The sequence below is a fragment of the Archocentrus centrarchus genome, chromosome 1 (genome assembly GCF_007364275.1).
Source record: "Archocentrus centrarchus isolate MPI-CPG fArcCen1 chromosome 1, fArcCen1, whole genome shotgun sequence".
In the NCBI taxonomy this organism is placed as follows: domain Eukaryota; kingdom Metazoa; phylum Chordata; class Actinopteri; order Cichliformes; family Cichlidae; genus Archocentrus; species Archocentrus centrarchus.
Genome location: NC_044346.1, coordinates 33,873,408 through 33,888,349, shown reverse-complemented (window position 1 = coordinate 33,888,349; position 14,942 = coordinate 33,873,408). Strand labels below are relative to the sequence as shown.

General features: G+C 40.7%; 2 protein-coding genes across 3 annotated transcripts; both read left to right on the top strand.

Moving 5' to 3' along the window:
- Positions 1–807: 807 nt before the first annotated feature.
- On the top strand, positions 808–2,582 carry LOC115788575 (G-protein coupled receptor 26-like). The gene is made up of 3 exons (XM_030741658.1): positions 808–1,481; positions 1,654–1,767; positions 2,286–2,582. Exons 1-3 carry the CDS (start codon positions 808–810, stop codon positions 2,527–2,529), a joined length of 1,032 nt encoding a protein of 343 aa, XP_030597518.1. The 3' UTR covers positions 2,530–2,582.
- A 1,139-nt stretch (positions 2,583–3,721) lies between these two features.
- cpz (carboxypeptidase Z) lies at positions 3,722–12,855 on the top strand. 2 transcript variants are annotated; one of them, XM_030730889.1, is made up of 13 exons: positions 3,722–3,999; positions 4,486–4,518; positions 5,178–5,229; positions 5,375–5,697; positions 5,804–6,019; positions 8,778–8,974; positions 10,357–10,518; positions 10,623–10,781; positions 10,862–10,997; positions 11,117–11,256; positions 11,514–11,613; positions 11,805–11,950; positions 12,031–12,855. In XM_030730889.1, exons 1-13 carry the CDS (start codon positions 3,906–3,908, stop codon positions 12,232–12,234), a joined length of 1,962 nt encoding a protein of 653 aa, XP_030586749.1. In that variant the 5' UTR covers positions 3,722–3,905; the 3' UTR covers positions 12,235–12,855. The 2 variants fall into 2 exon arrangements, with proteins under 2 accessions (XP_030586749.1, XP_030586740.1); XM_030730880.1 differs by having other exon boundaries at positions 8,778–9,013.
- The last annotated feature ends 2,087 nt before the right edge of the window (positions 12,856–14,942 follow it).

Below are 14,942 nucleotides of genomic sequence, written 5' to 3'. Positions count from 1 at the left end.
TTGCTGTGAGGCAGGTCATTAGATTAAAGGTGAAGATTAAAGGTGAAGTTAGGGTAAGGCATGTAGCAGCTGTGGTTAGGCTCAGTCTCAAGATTTAGTCAATGTATGGTCCTTTGAGATCATGATGCGTGGGCATGCGTGTTTGTGTGTTTCACCTTATAGTGGTAATGGTGTGTGTGTGTGTGTGTGGTATGAGAGCAATATCTGCTATTTGTCAAAAAATGAACTCTCACATGAGTGCATACAAGCACCACAAACTAGTAAAACATTATACCTTTTTCTCTCTCTCTCTCTACAAACACACGCATTCCCATAGTTAATACACAGCTCATCTCTTCAAAACTCAGCTCGCCTTTTGGAATAAAAGCTTGAACTTGGATGCAAACACCATGACATCCCCATCTCACATCAACTCTTGCTCGCATGGATACTGTTCAAGCATCACATGAGCCAGCCACCGACTGCACGTGCAGGGCGCACGGCATTGCCAGCGAGAGAGGAGGTGCTGGATAGTGCGCATGATCGAGAGTAAACACTGAGAGACCACTCGGCAACGTCATGTCATCATTTGCTCAGCTTTTCACTTTGGACTAAACTATTGTAATTAGTGGAGAAATCGGAGCGATCAATAATAATTGAGTTCCTGGAACTTTTTAAGCTATTAGCTTACACTGACAGGAGGGTTTGTCAGAAAATTTCAGCACTGGACAGCTCTTTCTCTTTGCCTGGTGGGGGGCAAGAGCAGAGAGCCCGGCGGACTCTCCATAGCAACCTATCCACAAGTGCTGCTAAAGCGAACAACGAGAGATGAGCATACCGGAGTTCCTTTTGGAAGTGTCCATTGTGGTCATAGCTGTTGTCTCTCTTCTGACGAACTTGTCGGTGCTGCTATGTTTCGTTCAGAGCGCCGATTTAAGAGCCCACGTGCCAGGAATCTTCATAGTAAATCTCTCCTTATCTAACATCCTCCTCACTGTTATCAATATGCCTGCCACTTTTCTTGGGGTGGTCAATGGCGCAAACCCCTTAGGGGACTTGTTCTGCCACGTTGCCAGCTTTGCTGAGACTTTTATCACCACTAATGCCATGCTAAGCATGGCTGCACTGAGCATGGACAGGTGGATAGCGGTGGTATTTCCACTGAGATACTCAAGCAAGATGCGCTACAGGGACGCTTTTCTGATCGTTGCCTGCTCCTGGCTGCACTCGCTCATCTTTTCTCTGACCCAGCTGATGATGGACTGGGGAGGCTACAGCTACACCTACGCCTCATGCACAGTACACCTGGACGCGGAGCAAGTGTCGCAGCTGGGCATCTTTGCGACCTTCACGGCGCTTTTCCACTGTAGCACCTTTGCGCTCTGCCTCCTCATCCTGTGCTTCGCTTACCTGAAAGTTTTGAGAGTGGCTAGGTCACACTGCAAGAGGATAGATGTAATTACAGTGCAGACTCTGCTTCTGCTGGTTGATATTCACCCCAGGTAGAGTATTTTCTTTAAAAAAAAATCCAAGCAGCTTGATTTTTGAAAAAAAAAAAAAAAATCTCGACTCACTGTTCAATGAGGAAACAAACAGTCTCGTAATATCACTTATGTCAATTAGTTTATTAATTATTCATGTCAGAAATAAATTAAGCTCTTTTTTTTTTATCAGTGTGAAGGAGAGGTGCCTAGAACAACAGAAGAAGAGAAGTCAGCGCGCCACTAAAAAGATTTGCATCTTCATTGGTTCCTTCATCCTCTGCTTTTCACCATATGTTATAACGAGGTAACACCCGTTTTTCTCATGGCCCAGAGTTAAGTGGAGGAATGACAGCAAGCCTGTTGTGGTATTTGACTGCACTTTATTTTTAAGCATAAATGTCTTTCTATTAAGTTGAACGTTTATCTAGAACCTCTAAAGCTAATACAAAGTTGAGTCATTGCTTCTGTACCACAGCATCATCAGATTGATTAGACTGCACGTATTGGTGTTTTTGTTACCACTTATAGCTGACTGCTGCTGGTAAACTACTTCAATTGATATTATTTTTGTAAAAGAATAAACAATGGTACACTGAAATTCATGTATGCCAGTTACAATTAAAAAGTCCTACCATACACACAGCTTACAAAATCATGAGTCCTCAGACCCTTAATTTGAACAGGAAAAACATGCCCCCAAACCAGTCTAATGTGGAAAGAACCCTCATGAAGACAACACATGCTGCCTGTTGTTTCCATAACTTTCCATGCTATAAATATCCAGGGCCAGCAGAATTTACTTTTTCTGGCTTCCTCCTGCAGGTTGGTGGAGTTGTTGCCCTCTGTGCACATCCCTCATTACTGGGGCATTGCTACCAAATGTTTGTTCTATGCCAAGGCTTCCAGTGACCCGTTCGTCTACTGTCTTCTGCGGCAGCAGTACAGGAAGGTTCTGGTTAGTATCATCAGCCGAGTTGTAGGAAAGGATCAGTACTTCCTGTCTGTGCACAGCACAAGCAGCACATTCGACACCACAGATGATAGCAGCCTTGCCAAGATTACCTGAACTTGATGTGGGCAGTTTTTAAATGATTTAACCCTTCAATCCTTTCTGTAGGAAGGTCACAGATCAAGGTCTTTAAAGCCAAAAATAACAGCAGATTGAAAGAAGTCAATGGCATGCTCAAGGACTTTTTTTTTTTTTTAAAGGCTGCACCATGGGACTGTTTAAACGTATTTTCCAGTGGGAAAACTGTGAAGGACACATAGCAATTCATACTCAGTGGCACCCCTCTCACCTCTAACATGTGCCAAAGCCTTTTCAGACTCTGTAGACTGCTGTTTCCACAGGGCTCATTAGTTTGCCTGCAGAGACATCACTAAGGAAGTACCACATGAAAACTACAACACCATGTTTCGTACTGCCATTGGTGTAAATGTGTCTCTGAAGTGCTGTAACACTGAATTTGTCAAGGGTATATTCATGATGTTGATTTATGACTGTTTGAAACTTATATTTTGTTTGTGTTAATGATTACCACTCCAGTGCCAAAATAGATATGTGTGAAGATGTTATATCAGAGCACTATTAAAAATAAACTCCACTGCCACAGATGAAAATCGAGCCTCCTATGTGAGTACTTATATCATTAAATTGAGTGAATACTGTAATCCTGCATCGAGCTAGACCAGTGAGTCAGATTTTATTATGATTGTGATCTCTTTTTCACTAATATGACCTGCACATATTTTAAATTTATATTTCCATGTTTCTCACTTCATGCATAAAGATGAAGAAGCATCCAATATTGCATAACCAAAAGGAAAAAGAGAGAAAAGTCTGATGCAGAATTTTCTTCATCAGATTTTTTCTTTAATCATTTTTTAAGCTCTCAGACTTATTTTTGGATCTTCTGGGACTTCCTCCTGACGCCTATGGGAACTGCTGCTAAGCACATTTTAAATCCCTCTTACAGCCTGATAATAGCTTATTATTCTTAGAATACAAAAGCCAGGAAAATGAAGGTCGCTGAAGATTCACAGACACCCTAATGGTGCAAATCTGTTCATGCACTGGTGTGTGAACAGCCTCTGCAGCGCTATTATGTCAAATAATAGGCATAGACATGAACTTTTCTTACTCCCACCCCCACAAGCCACGTTTCTTCCTCGTGCCCACACCCCACACACACACACACACACACACACACACACACACACAGGCGCGCACAGATCTCTGTGCAGTGAAATATGATCGGCACAGCCATACTCCTGGTTCGCCTCAGTTTTTCAGGTCAGGGATGCTCCGTTAAAACAAAGGAAGGAGGTTTCCGTCCTGTGGGTGGTAATTATCATCCAGCATAGAAGACGGAAAAGTGGCAGCTTCAAATCCACACTGCCACATCACACACCGAGCTATCTGGCAGCGTAAAGCACACCAACATGCAGTTAGGACTTTTGCTGATACTTCTTTTCTGGACGGAAAATTCGTTTTGCGCCCCGCAGCAGAGTTGCCATCCAGGAGACGAGTATTTAGGTAAGGTCATCTGGTTCAAATATGCGTGGTGTGCAAACCCAAAGCTGTGACGCATGGCTTAGACGTTGTGGGAATAAAAACAGAACTTAAAGTCCACACATTTCACTGAGCTCCGCGGGCGAGTTAGTTGATAGACTGGTCTCAACTTCTGAAGTTAGGCGACCCGTGGCAGCACAACAAGGTTACTAATTTAAATAATTGTAAGGCCTACCAAATAGTTGTAATTCGCTGCTTGAAGGCGGCTAATATACTGTTTGTTTGTTTTTTAGTGTACATATTTCCCAGTTTCACTACATAATAGAGTTAGACTCCGCAGAGGCGTGTAAGATTTCGTTAGAAGGGAGACTTAACAATAAATTAATGTGACAGGCACATTGCCTGCTGTTGTTTCTTCGTCATAAACACTGATTTCTTTGTCACGATGTCACCATCTAGCGTTCAATCTGTGATCCACTGATGTTTTTAAGTTTGTATCGTTTCCCACAGGAAGATGCAGCAACAGCGGATATGAAGAAAAACGTACGTGATTGATTATTCTTACTTCATGCAATATGAATTGTATGCAGTGGATAAAAGAATGGGGACCCTTAGCTGTCTTAAATGTTACATCAACGGGGCGTGCCATTAATTGAATTTTCAGGCTATGACCTGACCTTTGAGTCAAGAACACCGAACAGCTGCAGCTACAAGATACAGCATGCCTACTCTCCAGATAGATCTATAATGTCTGACAGGAAATCCAGCACTCACACTCAGTTTGTATAAGAGGATTTGTGCTTGTCTGTTCTGATCCCAGGTGTTGCAGCAGGCAAATTAGCTACTAAATTCCCCATTAGATCGTATAGAAGCTGATAGCCAACAGTGCTTTTTTTTCAGAACTTATCCCACCATCTCATCCAAGAGACAGTGAACAAGTCAGAACAAGTCGGGGCTAACAACACATACTCTGAAAGAATGTAAAAAAAAAAAAAAACTCAGACCATGTAATCCATAGGAACCATATCCACGTGTAGCAAAGAGATGATGCATTAACCTCTGACTACTATTAGATATGATTTACAGGATAGTCTTTATTTTTGAGTATTAACCAAAAAAGATGTGAAGAATACTGACCAATGGTGAAGTAATAATTTAATCAAACCCTGTCCACTTTCTTTATCTCTACTCTCTTCCAACAGCTAAATGCACAGAGCTGAACCTGGGCTATTGTAATGATTTGGAATACTCCAGGTATGTCATAGAGCTTGTTCAAAAAAATCTGTGCCAAAAAAATACCCCTAAATACACAAAGACTTTCTTATAAAGTGCTGTTTATTTTTAAATTGTTTTAAATGATGATGTAAATCATTATGTTAAAAAAAATCAATACATCCAGAACCATATTCCCTAACATCCTTGGCCATCGGAGTCGTTTGGAGGCAGAGTCAGGGGCAGAGTACCTCCTCTTAAGTGTCATCCATGGCCTTCTCAATGGGGAGTGCTCCCCTGAGATTCGTCTTGTGGGCTGCTCAGTACTCACCTCACCCTGCCGAGATGGCAAGATGGTCAAACCGTGCCGGACCACATGTGAGGCACTGAGGAAGGACTGCTCCCATGCCTTTGAGGCCATTGAAATGGCCTGGCCTTATTTCCTGGATTGCGACCGCTTCTTTGCCAGTGACCAAGAGGGCTGCTTTGATCCACTGGCTGGGCTGAAAGGTAATGGTCACGTTAATGTGCTGTATACTGCCTGAAATAAAGTCAGTCTGATGGTCTTTGAAGCACTCTTCTCACCTCCTCCTAAATCTTGGCGTCCCTCCTTCAGTCAGACAGGATCAAGCACTGTCCAGTCTCTCTCCTGAGGAGCCCAGTACAATCATTCAGTTCACGTACACCACCAATGCACAAATGTACAGCATACTGAAGAGAACAGCAGCCAAGTGCTCCCACATCTCCCATGTCTACAGCATTGGACGCACTACTGAGGGCAGGGATCTGCTGGTGATTGAGTTCACCAATAACCCGGGACAGCATGAGTTATGTGAGTAAGGAAGGGTAATGTAAATTTATGATGATTGTTACACTAAACGGAGTTATTTTTTGGAAAATTTCACCTTTTTCTTCTTCTTGCCTCTGGTTATCTCCACTGCACTTAGACTCATTTCATTTCACTCATGAATTTGCTTTAACTTCCTTTTCATGACCACTTGTGAGTAGCACTGGCAAACGCATCATTGATATACACTCACTGGCAACTTCATTAGTTATATCTTGCTGTACCAGGTCGAACCCCCTTTTCCCTTCAGAACTGCCTAAATTCTTCATGGCATAGATTCAACAAAGTGTTGGAAACATTCCTCAGAAATGTTGGTCCATATTGACATGACATCACGTAGTTGCTGCAGATTGGTCAGCTGCACATTCATGATGTGAATATCCCATTTCACCACATTCCTATAGTCCTTTATTGGATTGAGATCTAGTGACTGTGGAGGCCATTTGAGTATAGGGAACTCATTGTCATGTTCAAGAAATCCACTCAGATGATCTGTGCTAGTTAACCAGCTGGAAGCAGCTACCAGAAGATGGGTACACTGTGGTCATAAAGAGATGGACATGGTCAGAAACACCCAAAGTGTACCAAGAAAATATCCTCCACACCATGACACCACTACAACAGCCTGAAACGCAGAAACAAGGCAGGATGCTTTCATGTTGTTTAAGTGAAATTCTGACCTTACCATCCAAACGTCAAGACTCATCAGACCAGGTGGCATTTTTCCAATCTTCTATTGTCCAATTGTGGAGGCAAATTGAAGCTTCAGTTTCCTGATATTAGCAGTCTTTGCTGTAGCCCATCTGCTTCAAGTTTTGATGTGTTGTGCATTCAGAGATGCTCTTCTGCACACCTTGGGCTTGATTCACTGTCGCCTTCCTATCAGCAGCCTGGCCAATCCTCTGGCATCAACAAGGTCCTTTTGCCCAGAGAACTGCCACTAGATATTTTCTCTCCTTTTTGGATCGTTCTCTGTAAATCCCAGTAGATCCTCTTAAATAATACCAGCCTCTCTGGCACCAACAACCACGCCATGTTCAAGTCACTGAAATCATCTTTCCTCCCCATTCTGATGCTCAGTTTGAACTTCAGCAAGTCATCTGGAGCATGCCATCTGATTAGATATTTGTATTAATGAGCAGTTGAATAGCTACAGTTAATGAAGTGGCCAGTGAGTGTATAATGTCAATTTGCAGTGTTAATATTGTGAACTTTTTGGCCCATGGCTTGTTTACAGATCTACCTAACACTCTGAAGTTCACTAGGTTTTCACTTTGGTTCTAAACAGATAGTTTACAGAGTTTGTATCAGAGCATTTTTGCTGAAAACAGCAGTGGGCTGTGTGTGGTGGCTTCATAGTGTCGTGGTTCGCACATTTGCGAACCACTACACAAATCAGAAGAGATTTGTGCGAAGAGAAACAAATCTCTTCAGGGATGACAGGAAGGGCATCCAGCACAATGCTCTCAGGTACTGTGCTGCAGTAACACCTTGTGACATTTAAAAACAAATGTGAGGGCTCGATCTAACCAGCTGCAGACTTGTGTTGGTGATTTGTCAATCACAAAGCAGCAACACCCTAAGTCACACTCTGCTTTATTGTCTGTCTGACTCTGTATTGGACTATAATATGACTTTAAAAAACACCTGAGACCAGAAACTCTTTAGGAAAGTGTTTACTGAGATCATGCATCAAATGAGGACATTTTCTCGCAGACTTTTGTACAATCAAACTTCCTTTCGCAGCCAGAAGAGTCACCCCCTAGTTGCAGGATGTAAAAATATTATAAACCTCAAGCAAAGGTTCCTGTGACTTAAGATTAACTGCGTTTATTCATAACTGATTGATTAGCTTTAAATTCTGATTTCTTTGTTATTTAAAATCTCTATTTTTTAATCTATTATACTAACGTTAATTATAGCTTTTTGTTATATCAGTATTTTTACACCTGGTACACATGGTAATATCAGTATTTTTACACCTGTGAACTGTGTTTTACCAGGTCAACTTTCTTCTTTTCTTTAAGCAAATTATTGACATTGATTTAGTTCAGCTTCAATGTTAAAAAGTTGTCTTGGGGAAACAACACCTACCTTATAGTGATGGCTGGAAGTGTGATGGGAGGATATTTTGAGTACAGCCTACATCAAATCCAGGCTGCAGATGTTAGCATCACAAACTGTAGACTTAATACAAATGAACAGAATATGCACAATGTGACACACTGATGCAATCGGGAGAACTAATCATTTAATAGTGCTGGGGGAGAACAAATGATTCACATATATCTTCTCATATCTTCTAAGCTCTGCAGGGTTTTTACCATTATTTAGCATGTTGTTTTAAATGTAAGACCCCTCACTTAACCTTATTAATTTGGTTTTATCTTAGCCATCTCAAAATTGTTTCCAGCTTTAGATTTTTTACAGTAAATATAAATTCTCAATGTAGTATCAACTAAGAAGCCACATATTTTCTTTAAAAGTAGGATATTGACTATTATTCATCAGATGGACACAAACAGCACTTGAAATGAAATCAACTTTTAGCCTCTTTCTACGAGATGTTTACTAGGCAATGGTTGCTACATTAATCACGACTTTCTAAATAATAATAATAAATAATAATTTGTTTTGTGTTTACTGCTTATTCTGCTCACACTGGCAAAAATGGCAAAAGCTAAATAAATAAAAATCTGTGAATGCAGATTTAATCATGTGCACTTCTGTCCATGAATTGTAGTAGAGCCAGAGATCAAGTTGGTGGGCAACATGCATGGCAATGAAGTGCTGGGTCGCCAGCTGCTCATCTACTTGGCCCAGTACCTGTGTTCGGAATATATCCTGGGAAACCAAAGAATTCAGACCATCATTAACACCACTCGCATCCATATCCTGGCCTCCATGAACCCCGATGGCTATGAACTAGCCGCCTCAGAGGTAGAGGATAGCAATGATCCGGAGCTCAACAACCAGGAAGTAAATATTGTTAACAGAAGAAAGACAAACTGTCATTATCCGATCTTGAATCACAATCTGTTTAGTCTGCTCAGCTTCAGGTGTGGAGGTGGAAGAATGAGTTAATCTGCTAATGGCAGTTGAGGTAGTGGGGGGGGGGGGGGGGGGGTTACAATGTGAGTTGTGGATTGTGAAATTTGAAACTTAAGAGCAAACCTTTCACGATGTTGTATGTCATTTTGTAAACACACAAGCTCTCTGAAAGGACTTCAGACTTCCACCTCCTACCTCTCTGCCACTCTGTCTGCTTGTCTTGTTGCCTGGGGCGAGTCCACCAACTCTTAGACAAAGTCATAAACTTTGATTTGAATCTGCCAAAATCCAGAAATTTCTGAAATTAAGTTTGCATACCTTACCATGTATGTACCTGCATGCACCTTGCTTCACTTCACTAGCCTGGTGAGCAATTGTAGAAGTCTCTTGATACATTGTACTTAATTCTCAAACATTTTCCATTGCCCGAGACAGTGAGACTTCTGCACTGGCATCTCTTGGTCATTACTTGGGATAACAGCAGTGCTGCCTCTGACACACTCTGCATGAATATTATGCACTAATTGCGTGCATGCTCAACTGTGTTCAGCAGCTGTTTGACACAAGACTGATAAACATAGATTATTGAGTCCACTATAAGAAATATCATTGTCAATGCATGTACTGTGCAGTCTAAAATAATTTAAATACAGCAACACTCAAAAACACATTTACTGCTCTGAATGATTTATAGAGAGAAGATAATTTAAATACAAATGAAAGTTTACAGTATATCGTACATTTTATATGAATATGATCAAATTTTAAATGTTATGCAGTCCAAACTACTTTGAATCTATTCATATATGATATACTGCATGTAGTGTGGTCACTTTTCAGTTGTATTTATTTTATAAAAGAGGTAATTAAAACAAACTGTTGCCATGTTTGTTCTGTATATGGAAACATATACATATCTGTTTGTAACATGTAACAGTTTACATAATCCAAAAATCATTTTTTGATTATTTGGATGAAGAAAAAAAAAAGATTGTTCTGCTCATCTCTACGATTAAACAGTTTCAGCTTCCATTTGCCACGATTTCTCTCGACGGATATATGATCTTGTCTTCATGTTAGCAATAGATTTAACAGACATAATCTAACGTGTTCCTTCTTAAATTTCTGACTAATATTCATAATCATTTCCTGTTAATAATGTCACTGCACCTACTAATGTCTAAACATCACCGTCATTACAGTTAATGTTGTCATCAGTCTGAACGCTTTCACACATTTTAATGCTGCTAGTTTGAATCCGATTGTTTCAGGGTCACTTGCTGAACGGTTGGACCAATGGTCGGACCAATGCCCAAAATATTGACCTGAACCGGAACTTTCCGGACCTTACTTCCGTATTCTACCGGAACCGACGCAGCAGGCACTACCGTATTGACCACATGCCAATTCCTGATGCATACTGGTTTGGGAAGGTAAGAAGGCAGTGATATTTTACTGAAAATTTATGGGGAATAAACTCCAGCAGTTATTTCAGATTGGCTTCCAAAAATGAGCCAGTGCTGTCTTTGGACGGTAGGTGGCGCCAGAGACTTATGCAGTGATGAAGTGGATCAGGTCTCTGCCTTTCGTTCAGTCTGCCAGTCTCCACGGAGGGGACCTGGTGGTCTCCTATCCTTTTGACTACTCTAGACATCCTCATGAGGAGAGGATGTTCTCCCCCACTCCAGATGAACAGGTAAAGGAGGGGAATTTAAAGATAGCAGATATCTAATAACAGTAAGTGTCTGCCTTGGCCAATAACTTTCCCATACTCAGATCTTCAAGCAGCTGGCTCGCACATATGCCGATGCCCATGCCACTATGTCAAACAATGACACAGAGAGGTGTGGAGCCTCCTTTTATCGAACTCGGGGCATCATCAATGGAGCACTGTGGTACAGTTTTGCTGGTGGTGAGACACTTTTAACCCCACTCCTTACCCCTCAGCATAAAACAATCAAATCAACCGTCTTTACATAGATATTTTTTTCCTGTTTCTCACAATGTCTGCATCTCTCTTATCCTTTGCAGGTATGTCAGACTTCAATTATTTACACACTAACTGTCTCGAGATAACCGTGGAGCTCGGATGCGACAAATTCCCCTCAGAGGTTGAGCTTTACCCAGAATGGAAGAGGAATAAGGAAGCTCTCCTCAGTTTTCTTGAGTCTGTAAGTGCTATTTTTTTCTTAAGTATGAAGAATGACCAATATGTATTTAAATAAAAAAATACTACAAAGTTAAACAACTTGTAGTAAGTAGTTTTGTTTTAAATAAAGGACATAAACTGTATGTATAAATGTTGATAAAAGGTAAGTAAATTGCAAAATAATTGTGTTCAGTGTATGAATAATTGCTGAAATATTACAAGAAAAAAAGTACTCATGGAAATAACACGCTTTGCCAACGTGCTCCTATCTCTAAACAGGTCCACAGAGGAATAAAGGGAGTAGTTAGGGATGTTGATGGTAATGGGATAAAAGGTGCAACAGTCTCCATCAGGGGTATTAGGAAAGATGTCACCACAGGTATATAACTATTTCTTTACATATTATCCATTTGGTGTATTGGAGTGCTGTTTTTTCTTTTGTTTTTTTTTAAACCTACTTGCAAGTGTGAAAAATTGAAATGAAATATTTTGCTGATTTTCTCCTTTTAACCTGCTCTTCCTTCACTTTCTTCCCCAACATGCTGCTTCTACTTGTTGCTTTGCTTCCAGCTGAAGATGGAGACTACTGGAGGCTGCTTAACCCTGGAACTCACATCGTGACAGTCACAGCCAAGGGTTACTCCAGGGTCACTAAGAGAGTTTATCTGCCTCACGCCATGGACAAGGCTGGACGTGTCGACTTTGTCCTGCAGAAGGTACACTGCACTACATTCTTTTAAATCTCACGTCTTCCATCACCTCTGCTCTACCATTTTCACTCGTGTCCTGCATACAGGTTCCCGTGGAGCCTGATATTGATGACCACCTCTTCCCCACAGTAGACACATGGGATCGATTTGACCCCTACAACCAGTTTGAGCGTTACAGTGATCCAGAAGTGAGTGAGAGAGGGAGAGAGCGGGAGGAAAAACCATGGTGGTGGAACTACTTCTCCCAGTCTGGTATCTCACCTCCAACCTGGCTGCTGAGAAATGTCTAGACACATTTGGGACAGTAAAGATCCTGATGTACCACCACCACCACCACAGAGGGAGGGGGGGACCATTTTACACCCAGCCCCACTGGTGCTCTCAGAGGCGTTTATGTAGCAGGAGCTGTGACACTAAACAGCAGTAACCAAACACATTGAAGTACTTCCTGGAAGGATGTAAATTGGCTTTTTTCCCCCACCAGGCAACACATTTAATTCTGGCCTGTGAGGGAAGTTTGGGCCAGCATTGCTTTGAAGCTGCATTTACTGGGATATAAAAGAAATATGGGTGCCACAATCATACCTTTCATAAACGGCATCACAGTGAAAGTGACGGCACTTGTTTTGATATTATGCTTGCAGACCACAGTTTTACACCATTGCATTGCGCATAAATTTGTCTAAATTAAAAAAAAGAAATGTAATTTTTTTTTTATGGCTCTCCACAAGTACATTTCCTGTAAGATTTATCTAAATTGTATACAGCACACAAACAATGCAAGTGATACTGTTTAAACCCTCTGGACCAGTAACAGCATGTGACACGGAGCACCAAGCTTGGATTAGCAGCAAGACTGTGCCATCTGAAAACAGCAGAAAATCTTGCTTTTTTCCCCACAAGCTTAATAAATAAACAAATAAATAATACATTGTTCTGGCCCTTTTTTGATTAGAGTGTATTGTCTCTCAAACTAAGTTGAAAATAGGCCTTACTAGGCAAGTTTACTACTTTTCAACTTCGAGGAGTGGTTTTAGTGTTCTGTCACTAGAGGGCGCAAAACAACACGTTATTTTCATCGACTTTAATCATGGATTCTCTAATTAGTTGCGTTACGTGCATTTGTGTTCTTCATCGATGAGTTTATGAATTTCTTTATTGTAGCATTTGGTAGCATTACTTATTTTTTAAACACATTCCAGGAACAATTGACTTTCCATATCGTGATTTTATTTTTAGCATTAAATAAAAGATCCATTTAAATAACAAGAATTCCCAGAAGAGAAGCTTATCTGTCAGGGGCCAGTTGTTGTTATTCTTATTTGAAGCTCTCCAGCTGATGAACACTGGTGCTGGTGGCCTGACAGTGGGCATGTTACTGAGAAAAACCCAATGCAACAATGCTAGTTTTCTGTTTGACACATGACTTTCCTTCAGCTGCAAACTCTAAGGTAGGCTAGAATACTCTCTCACAGAGGTAAGATGCACAATTCCTAAAATTCATTAGTCATATTTCATTTATATGTATATATATATATTTATATATAATATAAGCTTATAAAAAAATAGTCTCCCCTTCATAGAATAGTAATAACCTTTACTACTAGGGATACCAATAAAGCCCTAAAATTGAAGCAGCCTGGTGTCTGGGTTTTAGAAACACACTTCTTCTCAGTTCTTTTCTTCGCACTGAACCGTTCAGTAAATATTACAGTAAGAACACGGTTATACTACATGCAAGTTTTCAAAAAGGCAATTTTTTTGCATTATGCTATAATTATCTTTTTTCCAAGGCAGTGTGTTCCCAGATGCCTCCTCCTTATGTTCCTGGAGTGAGTTTCCATCTGGCAGGTTTCCACTAAGGTCTCTGGCCCTCTCTCTTTCTCTGGCTTTCCCAGTGCACCATGTAGTCACTTTCAATCTGACTGCATCAGTTTCTCCAACATAACACTTTTTAACACTCTGCATATATAATGCAAATGCCAAACCACTTTGCTCTGAGTTTCCTCTATCCTGCTCTCTTCCTCTCCTTCCTTTCCCTCTCTGTGCTCCTCTCTGCGTCAGTCTGTCTTTCATTCCTGTAGCTATCTAGCTCCTATGCCCCAGGAGTAGAGGCCTGCTCAATGTGGCAGAGATGATTTGTTTGCTTTGCAATTATTTTCCATCAGTGGAGACAAATGGATTCATACTGCATAGAAAAATGCACACAGACAGGGCCAGAGTGATGAATACCATGGAACAGATTAATAGGTACAGCCCAAAGATAAAGAAGTGGGATGAGGAACATAGAGCACCTTGGGTAAACTTTATAGACATATTGAGGGACCAAGTATATCACAGTACCATAAGACTCTGCTGTGTGGTGAAACACATAATTGTGAAGTGTAACAATAATATGTTAATGTTTTAAAATGACAGGATGTATCAGGGCAACTGTGTGTTATTCTGTGGATCTAAATAATCTTAGTTTTTCAACCCCACAATGCAGTGACTGCACATACAAGTAGATTAGCAGTATTAACTCAGATGAAATCTTTATTTTATTGTAAGCTTTCGCACTTACATGTAATCTGACCCTATCTTCTTTTTGAGCATGCTGGAGAAAAAAAACTGAACTAAGTGTTATTTCAAATGAATTTGATTCTAATTATTTTTAATGCCGGTGAAGTGTGAACTTGATGTCTGTAGTCCTCTAAGCTGAAACAAGTAACCAACACGCAAGGCTCAGCCTCAAGTCACTGACCACAAACAGTTCCTTTATCATATTCCTTTACTTACCAATTCAAAAAAATACATCTTTTGTGGTTGAAAGAACTGGTTAGTGGAAAGTTTGGTACCATATAGTTCTCAAAAGACGAACGAGTTCAGGCAAGTTTGAATCATTATAGAAATGCATCAAGAGAGCATAAGAACAATCTAGGCTGTAGGCTGATGGTAGTGCTGTTACAGATCATATTGAGACTCTGAAGCAGCTTTAGAGGAGGTATTATATCAAAAC